We start from the raw sequence: 14818 nt of genomic DNA, 5'->3' as shown, positions 1-14818 counted from the left end.
CATCATGATTGTCATTAACACCACTGAATTATGTATCTGAATATGATAAAGAGGGGAAATTTTAATTTGTATATATGTTACTAAAATAAATTAAAAAAAAAAAAAAAAAGATCATGTAGATCAATATGTGCTGACAGGAAAAGATGTCCAAGATATTTAAGTGAAAAGAAAAAAAAAAAAACATATTAAAAAACTGCATCTTGTATAATTACTTTGGAAAACAATGTTGTATAGTTGTAAAAATAGCCATTCCATTCCTGGATATATACCCTAGAGAAACTCTTGCAAATATACACAGCAATGAAGCAGCATTGCTTGAAATAATACAAAACTGGAAATAGTCCAAATATCCATCAACAGAAGATGGGGTCTTTTTTTTTTTTTTTTTTACATTGCGGCACATTCAGCCAATGGAATACCATACAGCAGGGGCAAAGAAATTAGCTATAATTACATTACATGTATGAATCTTAAGACATGAGGAGTGAAAACTCTAAATTCAGGAAGGCATAACTGTACAACCTATTGTTGATGCATACTGGGGGGAGAAGGCCCCCCCCTCCGCTCACAACCAGACAGGAGATATCATAGTGACTAAACTGTTACTGTTAAAAGCAAAAGTTGAAGTTGAAAACACAGTTATCTCTGTGAAGAAGGCAGGGGTGTAGGAGGAGGATGGAAACACTGGGGGTGAGGGTGGTGCAAGTTACTAGTGATGATCTGGTAAAGAAGGGCCATGAGTTCAAGAGTTTCATTATACTATTACATTTTATAACTCAAAATCATGAGACATGCAGTCTTTTATGTGATTTACAGTATTTAATAGAAAGGGGAATGCCTAAGAGGCACCTCCGGAGAGGTTCTTTTGTTGCTTAGATGCGGCCTTTCTCTATCTAAGCCCAACTCAGCAAATAAATTCATTAACCCCACCCCACCCCTGCAACGTGAGACATGACTCCCAGGGGAGCGAATCTCCCTAGCGATGTGGGACACAACTCCCAGGAATGAGCCTGACCCTGGCATCAAGGGATTGAAATACCTTCTTGACCAAAAGAGGGAAAAGAAAAGTAACAAAATAAGGTTACAGTGGCTAACAAATTTCAAATTGAGTTGAGATGCTATCCTGGAGGTTACTCTTACATTATGCAAGCTCCAGCTAGACATCCCAAATGGCCACAGTACACCAAGCCCCAAGCAATAGTAGTCCCGAAATACCTAGGTCCCTACCTGAGATTCTATAAAAGTTTCACTCACTCAGTTTCCCTCTCAGAAACTTAAATCCACCGGAGTGTTTCTATGCCAGACAAGTCCTAAAACCCAGAGGCAACAGCCTCTTTAAGAACAACTACCAGATGTAGCCCCCTTCCCCATAATGTTGACACCCCTATTCAATATGAACAAGTTAGGGTGGTCACTGCCTAGACAGCCCTGAAAATTGAGAAAGTGATTAAACAAGAGGAAGGGGTAGCAACAGACAAGATAGGATTTAACAAAGGGTTACAAATACTTAATCTTTGTGTAAATATATATACATATTTTAGATGCTAGGGTATTAGAATAGCTAGAAGGAAATAACTGAAATGGTAGAACCATAACCTATAACATTCTTTGAAATTTGCTCTATAGCTACTCATTAAAATTGTACTTTAAAAGTTACCACCTTTCTGTATGTATCTTATATTTCACAATAAGGAAAGAACTGAAACCGTAGAACTGTAACCATAACATTCTTTGAAATTTGCTCTCTACTTGTACTTTGAAAATTATCACAGTTATATATATGTTAAATTTCACAATAAAAATGTATTTTAAAAAGGGGGAGGAAGAGGAGAAATGATAACCAAATAAGAATAAGGAGATAATTTTTGCCTATCAGAATAAAGAAAGTGGTTATATCTGAAATAATGGGATTATGGGCTGCTTTTTTTCTTTTGGCTTACCTGTATTTTCTAAAATGTTTAAGCCAAAGAAAAGCTTACTTTTAATTTACATTTTATTTAATAAATAATTCACATTTTTATTTAAATAAATTTTAAAATAAATCAAAATGCTGATTTAATTAAAATGCTTATTAATTTAATTTGTAAAAAATGAACCACAGAAAGCAGAACTTTGTGATTTTTCTGAGAGCTGTTGATTGTACACGTTGGATGGATTGCAAGGTATGCAAATAAAACTGCTTAAAAAAAATGAACTGCATATATAGCATGATGCCTTTTTGTATTTGACGTTTTTTAAAATACTATTATCTATGCATGTATGCTTGTAGACACACGCAAAAGTCTGGAAGAATCCACACGGAACTGGCAGTAGTTTTCCCTGGAGACTAGAGTTGGGACAGGAGGGGTGAGCATTGCCTTCACCTCTGGCTTAATAAACTTTCAGGTTGTTTGCGTTGTTGTGCTAATTTGGTATGTTAACACTTCTTCGTTTTAAATTAAAACAAAAGGCAGTGAGGCGATGGGTGGGTGGGGTCAGGTGGGGTCAGGGGGCAGAGTCCAGCCTCCTGGCCGTGAAGGCTCCACAAGGGCAATCCCTGGCTCCAAGAGTGAATATGTCTTCCTGCCCAACCCTCCCCTTTGTCTGCCTCCCTCTACTTCCTGAACCTCAGCCCCATTCCCACCCTGGGCCCTCTGATCCTTCCCTACTGGCCTCAGGATGGAAAATCCCGGAGCAGGGGCAGGGCAGCCAGGTGGGAAGCCTGCTGAGCTTGGCTGCTAGGAGCTCAGAGAAGGGGAGCTCCTGGCCAAGGTCCCAGAGCAGGCTGGAAGTGTCCCGTACCAGGCCCTTCTCCCTGCCCCTGGAGAGGGACCCGGATTCCAGAAATGAGGAGGTGCATTAGCCCAGCTTCTGGACCAAATCTGGACTGCAATTTGGTCCCAACTCAGGCCTGCCACGGCTCTTGCCGGGCCCCAGGAACAATAACAACCACTTCAGTAATCGTAACGAGAAGAAAAAGAGCAGCCCCCTTTGGTTGGGCACTGGCTCAACTGTACTAAGTGCTTTGCAAATGTTTAGTAAAATAAAACAGCCACCTGCATTGTGTGTTGCGGGGAGGGGACCCCTTTCTGAAAAGGGGTCTTTTCTAGAAGACAAAAAACAATTGACCTGCAGGGGGCTTTCCAAGAAAATGGAAAGCAACCTACAGAACTGCTGATAAATCAGTTCAGGTCTAAGAGAGACCGCTTATCAGATTGGACAAGCATAGCATGTTAATCAATGTACATCTGCTCCCCACTGTGTAAGACCCCCCATGTAAAATGGAAACTTAATATTGGCTCTATATAAGCTTCCCCTTTCCACCCCCTCGGCGGAGTGCCCTTCTATTTTCTGAATGGGATGCAGACCTTTTAAGGAATCGCTCAATAAAGCCGTGAGATCCTAAATTGCATGACAAGTTTTTCTTTTATCAAAAACATACCTCATAGAACCCTTATAATAACCTATGAGGTGGGTATTACTGTTATCCCCACTTACCAGAGAACCTGAGGCTCTGGGAGCTGGGATCCCACCAGGTCTGTCTGCCTAATTAACCACAGAGCTGTTCTACCCGGAGGCCAGGCTAGGAGAGCTGGGCCACTGCACACTTCAGGGTTGTCCCATGCCCACACTGCAGTTCTCCCCACCCCTCCCCAGAGAAGCCGCCCCCAGCCCCAGCCCCACCCCCACCCACCCCCCACCCACACTCTGGAGTCCCTACTCCAGTCCTTCCTACCCCAGGGGTGGGGGCCTGCCTGTGACCACCCTTTCTGATCCTAGCAAACCTTCTTTGAGATGTTATGATTCTCCATTTCCATGAGGTCCCAGAAAAAGCCCTCAGAAACCTCACCTGCTGTCCCAGCTGCCAATTTACAGAACTGAAACCAAGGCCCAGGGAAGTAGCCTGAGGGAGGGACCTCTGGAGAAGAGAGGCCAGCGAGAGCGGACAGGTGAGGGCCTACACCCAGCAGGAGCTCTGTAAGCAAATGCCCCTGGCAGAGGTGCAGTGCATCCTGAAGCAGGAAGTACCTGCTTCTTCACGGACACAAGCTGGAGTGGTCAGATCGGTCCAGGGGAAAATCCAGGACCTGTAAGCCAGCCTTGGGCCCAGCCAGATGGGGATCAGAGACCACACTGGACATCTGTCCCCCTTTCCCCACCCAGGTCAATGACGTTTGAGCGTGAATATCCAGCTCCCAGCCTTGCTAGGGCCCCTTCTAAAGGAAAAGCCCCTGAAGACACCTCCAGGTTGTGCGAGTCACCTAGCTTCCCCTCTGGCCACTGGCCCCCATAGATGGGAGGCAGTAGGGTCTGTCTCCCGCAGGCCTGAAGGCTCAAGGGGGCCTTAGACAGGGAAACAGGCCCAAAGACAGGCGGCCCATCAAGCTGACCCCCACTTCCAGGCTAGGGATGAGGCCCCTACCCACCCACCCCCACTCACTTGACAGCAGCCGCAGGATCAGTAGTGACAAACGAGAGGGGTCCTCAGTTTCCTGGTTGGCAGAACCCTTTGCAGACCCCAGACCAGTGGCTGGGCCTGTCAGAGGTCACTTTCTCTGCCTGGAGAAAGCGACTGCCTGGATCATTCTGGCTAGATTACCACCCCAGAAGGACATATTATTTGCGCCAGTCCAACAATAAACACCCCACCCCAGGGCAGGGCCAAGACAGAGGAGCCTGTGTGCTGGGTCCAAGGGCCAAGCCAGCATTTCCCAGGCGACGGAGGAGAAAGAGGCAGCCTTCTAGGAGGAGGTCACATTCCAAGCCTGTCAGGACCAACAGAGCCTGGGCTTTGGAGGCTGAGGAAGAAGCTGTGATCAGGGAGGTGGCTGATGGGGAACGGGGAACCCACTTAAAATGATGGCTCCTACCTGTCATGGGCCGCTGATGTCCTAAGCCCTGGGGACAGGCACTTTACACATGCACCTCAACTGAATTTGTCAATCCCATGAGGTAAGAGCTATCTTTATATCTTTTATCAATGAGGAAATGGAGGCCCACAGTGGAGCACTGACCTGCCAGGGTCTCACAGCAGGAAGCGAGAGCCAGGTTGAGGCCAGATCTGGCTCCAGAGCCCTCCCTACCCACACCCTCACCCTGGCACCAGACTTTCCTCTCATGGGTGGGCAGGGTGGGGGTCCCAAAGAAACGTCTCAATTGGGGTTAGTTTCCTGGGCCAGGCACAGCCAAGGGGCCAGACCCTCCAGGAGGCTCCTTGACCTGGTGGGGGAAGGGGGGCTGGGCTGGTGACCCCAGTGGGAGAAGAAACATGCAGGTGGATCAAATGCTCCAAAGCCCAGCTGGCTGTGGGCCTGGGGAAGCAGCCCACAAGACTCAGCCTGCCCTCCAATCAACAGGTCACGGGACTGTGGCAGGGAGTGCATCCCCAGACACACGAGCATGCTGGAGACAGGCATCTGGAAAATACAAGTTTACCCGTACACTCCTGAGATGGCCCTGGCAGCCACATTTCCAAGGCCCCTTTACCCAGCAAACCCCAAGTTCTTGGCTGCCCTGTCCAGGGGACTGGCAACAGGACAATCAGCCCGGGAAGTGTGGCACCAAAGGTGGGTGAGTGGAGAAGAGAAAGACCAGGGCTGGTGCAAGGTCAATGCTGGTGAGCAGGGGGCCATCAGCTCCGGGTGTGGAGGCCACATGACAGGCCCAGAGGTGGGATGAACCCCCAAATGAAGATTCAGATTACTTGGGAGTAGGGATGGGCAGGAGGGTGCAAAGGTCGCTGTGGCCCCCCTCATCTCCCATTCAAGTCTTAAGGTCCAAGATGGCTCCAAGTGTCCCTGGGCGAGGGCAGGAAGGGGCCATCTGTCCGCCTGGCATCTGGCAGGAGGCAGAATCCATAAAGCAAATGTGTTTTGTGGAGTGTGGTGGCCTCGGCTTGAATGGCGACTGGACAGCCAGGTGATGGGGCTACTCGGCCCTCCAGGATGGGTGGGCGAAGACGATGGGCCTCTTCTTGGCCCAGCGGGAGAAGACGGCCTTCTCGGTGATGAAGCGGTGGGCACTGCGGGGCGCCCGCTCATGTGCCAGGTACATCTGGCACTCGTCCAACCGGCCCTTCTCAAAGTAGTGGTAAGGCACCGAGGGCTGGCTCTGCTCTCTGGAGGGTGGGCAACGGGTGGCATGAGGCAGGTGTGGGGCACAGAACCCTCTCGCCTCCCGCCAGACCCTGCCGCGGACCACCCCTCAACAGGAACCTCCTGGCCCACAAAGCCCTGTGCCTGCTCCCCGGGAGGCCCAGAGAGATAGGGGAGGAGCAGGGCAGCCAGGGAAGAGTGTAGCCCATAGATTCAAAAGGCCAGGGTTCAAAGCCCAGCTCTGCCTCTAGCAAGCTGAGTGACTGGGCAAGAGATGAACCCCTGGTGAGCCCCAATAGCCCATGTGCAAAATGGAAGTGGTACTATCCATCTTCCAGGAAAGTGGATAGGTTCAAAAAAAAAAATGAGGACTGCAAAGCACTCTGCAGAGAAATTCTCATTCCCCATGGCACTGAGCCACTAGCCTTCACACCCACCTACCCACCGGCACAATTCATGTCAGCAGTCTGGCCCTGGCAGGGTACACAGGCCCCTCCGCCGTCATGCCCACGTGTGCAACAAACAAGTTCCAAACAGCACAGAGGATGAAAAGGTACTACCTTTTCTGCACTTGTTAGTTATAATAACATTGACATGTAATAATGTAACAAAGTTACAAAATAATAATGTAACCATTTCTGAAGTTGATATTATAAGGTTATTAGAGTAATAATGATTTATATATAATAGAGATATAAGAAGTAATATATAGCTGATCTATATACATATATACAGTTCCCAGTACTGGGTAAGCAACTTCCATGGATTATTGTCTCTAAAGTTTCAACAACCTTCTGAGGAAGGTGCTATTAATTTTTCTGTTTTACAGATGAGGAAATCAAGGCTCTGGGGAGAAGGTGGCATGACTGGCCCGAGGCCACACAGCCAGAACTTGGGACTGGTACCGGAGCCTGTTCCAGGGGCTGAGCTCTTTCCCACTGGCCCAGAGCCTCTGCCACCCACTGAGAAGCCCACATAGCCCATGCCCCCAGAGTTCTTAGCCCCTCAGGCTTGAGGCCTGGGCAGGGGGTCCCTGGTCCTCACCATCCTCCCCTCCAAGGGAGCCTAGGACTCCCACCCACCTACCCGCCCAGGGTCTGGTGGGGCTGACCTGCAGTAGCTGTCGCTGACCATTCCATAGACCACGATCTCCTGACACAGCTCCAGGGCAAGGATCATGGTGAACCAGCCGGTGCTGAGAAAGGAGCCTGACTGCCTCCTGCAAGGGGGTGTCGGAGCACTGTTAGCATGTCCCTCCCCAAGCCTTGGCTCTCTCAAGGCACAGAACTCCTTACTCTCCCAACCAAGGGCCCTGGGGGAGACTGGGGTGAGGTGATCAGAGCCAGCCCAAGGCCAGTGGTGTGCAAAAGATGGAGCTGGATGCAAAACCAGATCTGCTCCTCACCACCCAGGCAGGGCTTAAGCCAAGCTACTCCTCGTGGGGCTTGAGCAGACCTCCCAGACGATGGGTGTAGGAGCCCTGGCTGTCCCCTTTCCTCAACTAAGGGACCAGGCTTGGGTTTGGTATGACAGCGGGAGGCGGCAGAGCTCAGGGGCTAAAAGTGGGGGTATGCTAGAGTGTCTGGAGTCAAACAGTCCTCAATTTGAACCCCAAATCTGCTGTGGGACATCAGGTTTGCTCTTTACATACTCTGAGCCTCAGCGACCCATCTATGAAATGTGGATAATTATAAGTCCCAGTTTATGAGGTGATTCATTCATTCAAACAAACTGAGCACCACCCAGGCCCTGCTTAGACTCTGAAACTGCCACACCTGGTGCTTCATTGTCAGGGGAGGTGGCAGCTGGGAGACAAATATATAAACAAGACAATGTCAGGGGGTGACAACTGCTGTGAGGACAAGGTAACAAAATAATGGGATACAGAACGTCAGGGTGGGAGGAGCTCCTTTAGACAGGGTAGTCATGGAGGGCTGCTCTGAGGAGGTGACATTTCATCCAGATCTGAACAGCAGGAAGGAACCAGCCAAGGACAGATCTGGGAAAGGGATTAGCATGTGGGACCAAGTGTGGTTGTCAAAGAAACTCTGGATGCCCAGTATGGCTCGAGCATAATTAGATAAGGGGAGATGAGGTCACAGAGGCAGGCAGGAACTAGATCACAGGGCTTGTATGCCACGGGAGGGGAGGAAGGGGGTAGTCTTGACTTTATACTCTGTATTAGAAGAAGCTGCTGCACATTTGAGGGCAGCTGCTTTATGGGATCAGATTTAGTGGGGTGGCCAGAGGAGCTCAGGCTGCAGGGCAATGCAGGTGGCAGGTAGACCAGCAAGGGGGCTGCTACAAGGGCAGGAGAGGATGTTAGCCTGGGTCCAGGTGGCACCCATGAGCACGGAGGGGAGATTCAAGAGCCAACAGGATGACTGTCTGTGGCAGGGGATGAAACGAGGGGAGTCAGGGCCAAAGCCCAAGTTTGGGGGCTGAAAAACCGGAGGCCGGCAGTTGTATTTCCTAAGCTGGGGAGGCCAGGGCAGGAGCAGGTGTGTGGGGTTGGGAGCAGGCGGAAGCGATGGGTGAGAGTTCTTCTGGGCATGGGACCAAGTGAGATCTCAAATGCAGAGCACTTCAACCAGTGCCTGGTGCATGAGGAGGACTGAGAGCACTGCCACGGTAATTTTTCTTATCTGGAAGGGACTTCAGAGGCCAATTCAGACCTCCACACATTCCCTCCCAAGGGAGGTGCTCCTGACATTTCCCCATGCTGCTCACCGCTGCCCCGCTGATTGCTTGTAAGGCCGAATGTCCCCGCACCGCCACTGGGATTCTTTATCTGTGTGATAAATCGATGAATGATACCCCCTCTGCCTCCTGCCACCTAGTAGAGAGCAGGGCTACATCAGCCTCCATCACTGTTGTACCCCACCCCAGGGCCTGACGGAGGAGACCCTCCTGCTCCTTGAGAAGGCCGGGCCCCGGCACCAGGCTCACCGGTTCTTGCCCGTCTCATCCTGGAAGACCTGGTCGCAGTATGCCATCATGTGCTCGGTGAAGGTGTACACCTGCAGGCCCGGGTACATCTGGGTGAGCTGCAGCAGCGTGCGGTAGGTGCGGCCGCCGAGCGCCCGGTCCATATGCCTGCCCTGGCCCCACACCAGGTAGAGTGTGTCCCGGGCCTGCTGGAAATAGTGTGAGTAATTGCGTAGCAGCAGCGGCACACTCGTGTGTGAGATCACGCGCAGAGTGCTGCGCCGGCCCACGTCCTCTTCAAAGCCCACCGTGGGCGCCTGGTTCATGCGCAGCACGCACTCGGCATCATCAATCTCCGCGCCCAGGCCCGAGCCCAGCATCTGGCCAGAGCTGGACACCACGGCACAGCTGCGGCATGGTTCACGGATGAGCGGCTGCAGGGGGAGGTGGGGGGAGAGAGAGGCTTGGGCACACAGCTTCTGCCTATCTGCTCTGCCACCCAATAATACCTATTGATTTCATCAAATCCCTGTAACAGCTCTGGGTACGGTTATCAACCCATTTTGTAGATGAACAAACTGAAGCTGGGCAGGTGGAGTGACCTTTCCCAGGGCACACCAATACAAATGGAAGAGCTAAGATTTTACATCTAGTACTCAATGCTCCCTCCCTAGCTATGTTTGTGGCCCTTGTCCAGGTGGCTGTCTTTGGGAGCTGATGCTGAGGCCCTAACAGTTCCCATATATTGGGTTCCTATGATGGTTATATGAGCAAATATTTCGGTTATCAACCCATTTTGTAGATGAACAAACTGAAGCTGGGCAGGTGGAGTGACCTTTCCCAGGGCACACCAATACAAATGGAAGAGCTAAGATTTTACATCTAGTACTCTATGCTCCCTCCCTAGCTATGTTTGTGGCCCTTGTCCAGGTGGCTGTCTTTGGGAGCTGATGCTGAGGCCCTAACAGTTCCCATATATTGGGTTCCTATGATGGTTATATGAGCAAATATTTGCAAAGCATTGAGAACAGTGCCAAGCACAGACTGTGTGTCATAAAAGTGTTAAGTAAACATGAACCTCAACTCTTTGGAACCACCCACAGATCCCCATTTCCCTGGCCTGAGCCCCAGCCACATTGTGCCCAGTTTATAAGTAAAAGCAGGGTGTTCAGGGCCCATGACCAAATTGGGAACCTCTGGTTCTGAGCTCCATGTTGGCTCTGCCCCATGTTAGCTGTGTGGCCTTAGGCAAGTCACTTTGCCTCTCTGATCTTCAATTCCCCCACCTGTAAAATGGGAATGAAAACAGCATCTACTTGACCCAGTTGTGAGGATTCACTTAAAAATGCCTGGAGAGCGATCAGCACAGATCTCTGGCATACTGAGGGTCCTACCCCTACCATGATCTCCTCAGAGGCAGAAGCTGATCCACATGCCTGCAAATATTCACTGAGGGTGAGCATCAGGGCCCCCAGAGAAGCACCTGCCTCCCACCCTAGGCTCCAAGTCTCCTGGAGGAACACAGCTTGAAGGAGGCCCCTGTAAAGGATGTGGACACCTTAACTCCAGTCAATAAAAGACATACTGCCACATCCCACTCAGGGACATTTTATATCTGCCATAATGTTGATTTAAGGACTTGTAAGCCTGTTTCCCATGCCTAAGCAATAAAGAGCAAGACTTCCTCATTCTGCCCTCACTTTGGGCCTATCCTGACAGTCAGATTGGAGGTTCCCACAGGAGGTTTTCTGCTTACACCAAAGGGAGTCTTTCAAATGTTTACTTAATTGACAATTTATAAAAAGCGGTGGTTTTGACATTCAAAACCTGGATTTCTGGCTTCTCTTGACCAAAAAACCAGGATGAGGTCACCCTGGGCCCACGTTCCTGTGGGCTCCAAGAGGCTGAAATCAGTCTCGGCCACCCCTAGGGTGGATGGGACAGTGCCCACCCAGCGCAGCCGTCACCAGTCCCATCTGACCCATCCTGTGTGGCAGGCGCGTTTGCACCCGCCAGTGTTTTCATTTCTTCATCCCATATTTATATAGCACTTGTTCCTAACACTGAAAATGAATTATCCAGCTGAATCTTCACAGCAACACTACAGACATAGGAATTGTAAAGATCATCTTTACAGGAGAGGCAGCAACTGAGACTCAGTGGGATGAAGACCCAAAACATGTCTCCTCCAAGCCAGGGTCCCTGAGCACCCTTCCCCCTGGCCCACACTCCGAGAGCTGTCAAACTCAGAACTGGGCACTTTCTGCACCATGTGTTGATAAGGGATGGTTTTGAGGCCACTCGCTAGATAAGAAACCTACCATGTGGGGCCACTAAAATAAGGGTAAAGGGTAGAAAGCGTGCTGCATGGCACCAGGCAGAGCAAGCATGGGGAGGTGGGCTCCATGGGGCAGGGGCCACAGCCACCCCATCATCCCAGGTCCCAGCGTCCCTGTCTCCCCCATGAGATGGAGAGTGCTGGGGCTGAATGGAGCTTTTATCTATGTCATTTCGCTATCCCCAGCAGCTGTCAGCAAAAGGCCAGACACATACAGTGTCCAATACGTGCTTGTTGAACAAATGGATTATGTGTGTGGAAGGATAAATTTAAAGAGGTAGCATATATCACATTGTGATATGATTATGTTTGTCTCTCCAACTGGACTAGAAGCTCCAGATGGGCAGCAACCCATCTAACTCACCTGTTTATCCCCAGCACCCAGCTGAAAGCAGCCAGGCAATATTTGTTGAATAAAAAAACCCTTTTCCAAGTTCTTGCATGAACTACTACAAATTTAAAAAGTTAATAGAGGGGTATATGGGGAAAAAAAATAGCTATTGCAAACTATGGACTGTAGTTAATCATAATATTTTAATATTCTTTCATCAACAGTAACAAATTTACCACACCAATACTACGGGTCAACAATGTGGGGAAGGGATGAGGGTACAGGCAGATTTGGGTTTTATTTTTTATTCTCATTTCTGTTCCAGAGTAACAAAAAAGTTCTAAAATTGATCATGGTGATTTATGCACAATTATGTGATGATATTGTGATTGTATACTTTGGATGGTTTGTGTGATATGTGAATATATCTCAATAAAATCGAAAAAAAAAAACACAATGAAAAACACAAAACCATTTCCTACAAGAACTTGAGGCCTAGAAAGGTGAAGTGGCTGGCCAAGCCCAGGGTCCAGGCCCTGCTGGTTCAAGCCCAGCTGTCACCACCCCACAAAAGAACTGGAGGAGGAGGGGTGCTCTGGTGGCCTGGCTGGGCCTGCCCCCAACACTTGGCCTGGTAGACTCACCTTCCCATCTGGCACGCTGCTATATCCGTTGAAGTGCAGGGGTCCCGGCACGGTGGGCCTGGAACCAGTGGGGAGATGGGGGTCCACGCAGGTGGCCAGGCAGAGGGGCAGGCAGGCCCAGATGCACAGCAGGATGTAGCCAGCAGTGAAGACCAAGGAGCACAGGGTGATGAGCAGGAGCCGGCCCTGGGGGAGACAGCCGTCATCGTGTGTGTGTGTGTGTGTGTGTGTGTGTGTGTGTGTGTGTGTGTGTGTGTGTGTGTGTGTGTGTGTGTGTGTGTGTGTGTGTGTGTGTGTGTGTGTGGTGTCTCTGACGGGGAGACAGCCGTCATCGTGTGTGTGTGTGTGTGTGTGTGTGTGTGTGTGTGTGGGGGGGGGGTGTCTCTGACGGGGAGACAGCCGTCATCGTGTGTGTGTGTGTGTGTGTGTGTGTGTGTGTGTGTGTGTGTGTGTGTGTATGGGGGGTGTCTCTGACTTTCCTAGAAGCCTCTGAAGGGGGCTGCACCCCAGCCTCATGGGTCCAGAACCCAGCTCAGAAGCTCCTAGAATATCAGAAGAATCTATAACCTCTGTTAACCAGATCTTATCCTGGCTTGCCAGGCTCTGAGCGAATAGGCAAGCTCTGTTGTTATCCACATTTTCCAAATGTGGTTCAAGTCCATCCATACAGGACTTACCCAGAAGCCTGGGTGTGCTGTGCAGCCTTGGGGAAGACTCTCATCTTCTCTGAGCCTGTTTCCTTCTCTACAAAATGGGGGCCAATAATCCTGACATTGCAGACTTATTATGAGGATGGCAGTGAAACTATTCTGTATGCTGCCAAGTACTGTCCATGAGGACAGGAGAGATGTCAGAAGGGCTACCAGTCCCTTCAGCCCCTGGACCAAGGCTGCCCGATGTGGGCCCCCCACCCTATGTGACTCAGCAACTGCTCCCCTGGCTGATGGTCATGATCTGGGTCGGTCTATGGGTGACTAAGGAGGATGCCAGAAAGGAAAGCAGCACTGAAGAAATACTTTCACTAATTGAAAAGCTGCTGCTCAGAGGCTCCCATCTCCAGAAACCATGTGCCAAGGGCCGTTTGAACCAGGAAGCACCCCTGACTCCCAGGCCTGGGCCTAGCCTGGGCCTAGTCCTGCTGGCAGACTTAGTGAAACGCTCCCCACCAACCCTGCGAGGGGGTACCGCTTGGTGGAGGTCAGGACCCTAGGTTTGCCACCATGTGCTGGGCCACCCAGGTCACCACCTGTGACTCTCTGGCTGGTGCTCTTTGAAAACTAGTGGTAGGAAAGCAGCCCCCACTCAACAGGCACATCCTGCTAGAAGCCCATCCTTTTCTGCCCATAAGCCACATCATCTTCTAAAAATAAGCCCCGTCTCTGTGGCCAGATATGTGGGGAAGGAGGGCAGCCCCCAAAGCCTCAGGCCCTGCCTGACACCTGGTCCCCTGCCCACAAGAGACCTAGAGACCTTGGCTCAGCCAGCAGAGTGGACGCCACATACACCAGGACTTTCTCCCACCCCAAACGGGGGTCTCCTGAATGAAGAGATGAAAAGCTGCCATCACTGAACTTTCACCCCATATTCTGCTCCCAAGTGGGTGCCTCAACTGGGTGACCCCGAGGATGCTCACAGGAGGTGAGTATGATTATCCCCATTTTAAAGGGGGTGGGTGGGATGCACACAGCCTGCCAGATACGAGCAGCACACGGAGTCCAATCTGCCCTCCTCCCTTGCTCAGAAGCAGTGAAATCAAAAGTGCCGTTCAGTCCAGGGGTGGGAGAGGCCACAGAGGCTGCTGTCCTGGAAGGCACCTCAAATCCCAGCTGAGCTGTCCTCCTCCTGCCACTTACCGGAGCCTTCATGCTGCCACCGCCGCTGCTCAGAAGCCCGGGCGCTGCCGTCTCCAGGGCTCAGGAGGGCAAAGGGTGGGAACTGGATCCTTGCCAAGACCCAGGGACTCAGAGCTGGGAGTAGAGGAGGGCAGGCCGGATCCAAGGCTATCGAGGAAACTGAGTCAGGGGAGACAGGCCAGGGTTCAGGGAGATGGCATCTTAAAGTCCCCAAACACTGGCAGTACCATCAGCACCATCTCATCCTAAAGGAGAGGAAACAGTGACCTTTTGGAGCCCTCCCGCTACCACAATCCCCATTGTGCAGATGGGGGAGGCAAGGAAAGAAAGGGAGAGCCCCCGGCTCAAGGTCACTCAGCGGGTCTGGTGCAGGGAGGGCCAGGAGCCAGGACGCCCCAACCTATCCCTTCTACCCCCCAACGGAGAGGCCTGGGGCGAGGCAGGACGCGGGATTTCTCCCTTCCCCCAGACTCCACCGCTCCCTTCCCCGGACGAGCGCTAACCCGGGGGGCAGGTTGGGGCGCGCCGGCTGGGGACCGTCCTCTCCTCTGCGCTCCATGGCCCACGGGCTGGGCGGGCCAGGTTAGACACCACAGCCCCGTTGCGGAGGTGGCGCCGCGGCCGCGGCGTCTGGGAGCTGGAAGCCGAAC

General features: G+C 51.2%; 1 protein-coding gene across 3 annotated transcripts; it reads right to left on the bottom strand.

Moving 5' to 3' along the window:
* Window positions 1-4940: 4940 nt before the first annotated feature.
* ST6GALNAC4 (ST6 N-acetylgalactosaminide alpha-2,6-sialyltransferase 4) lies at window positions 4941-14818 on the bottom strand. Of its 3 annotated transcripts, none has more exons than XM_037796972.1 (6): window positions 14672-14818; window positions 14169-14327; window positions 12316-12501; window positions 9024-9436; window positions 7186-7293; window positions 4941-6097 (listed from the first exon to the last, which is right to left on the bottom strand). In XM_037796972.1, exons 2-6 carry the CDS (start codon window positions 14178-14180, stop codon window positions 5908-5910), a joined length of 909 nt encoding a protein of 302 aa, XP_037652900.1. In that variant the 5' UTR covers window positions 14181-14327; window positions 14672-14818; the 3' UTR covers window positions 4941-5907. The 3 variants fall into 3 exon arrangements, with proteins under 3 accessions (XP_037652900.1, XP_037652901.1, XP_037652903.1); XM_037796973.1 differs by having other exon boundaries at window positions 14169-14413; window positions 14672-14814; XM_037796975.1 differs by having other exon boundaries at window positions 14169-14315; window positions 14672-14810.

Source organism: Choloepus didactylus, chromosome 10 (assembly GCF_015220235.1).
Source record: "Choloepus didactylus isolate mChoDid1 chromosome 10, mChoDid1.pri, whole genome shotgun sequence".
NCBI classification, from domain to species: domain Eukaryota; kingdom Metazoa; phylum Chordata; class Mammalia; order Pilosa; family Megalonychidae; genus Choloepus; species Choloepus didactylus.
The sequence above is the reverse complement of the archived record's forward strand: the minus strand, read 5'-3'. Positions and strand labels throughout refer to the sequence as shown.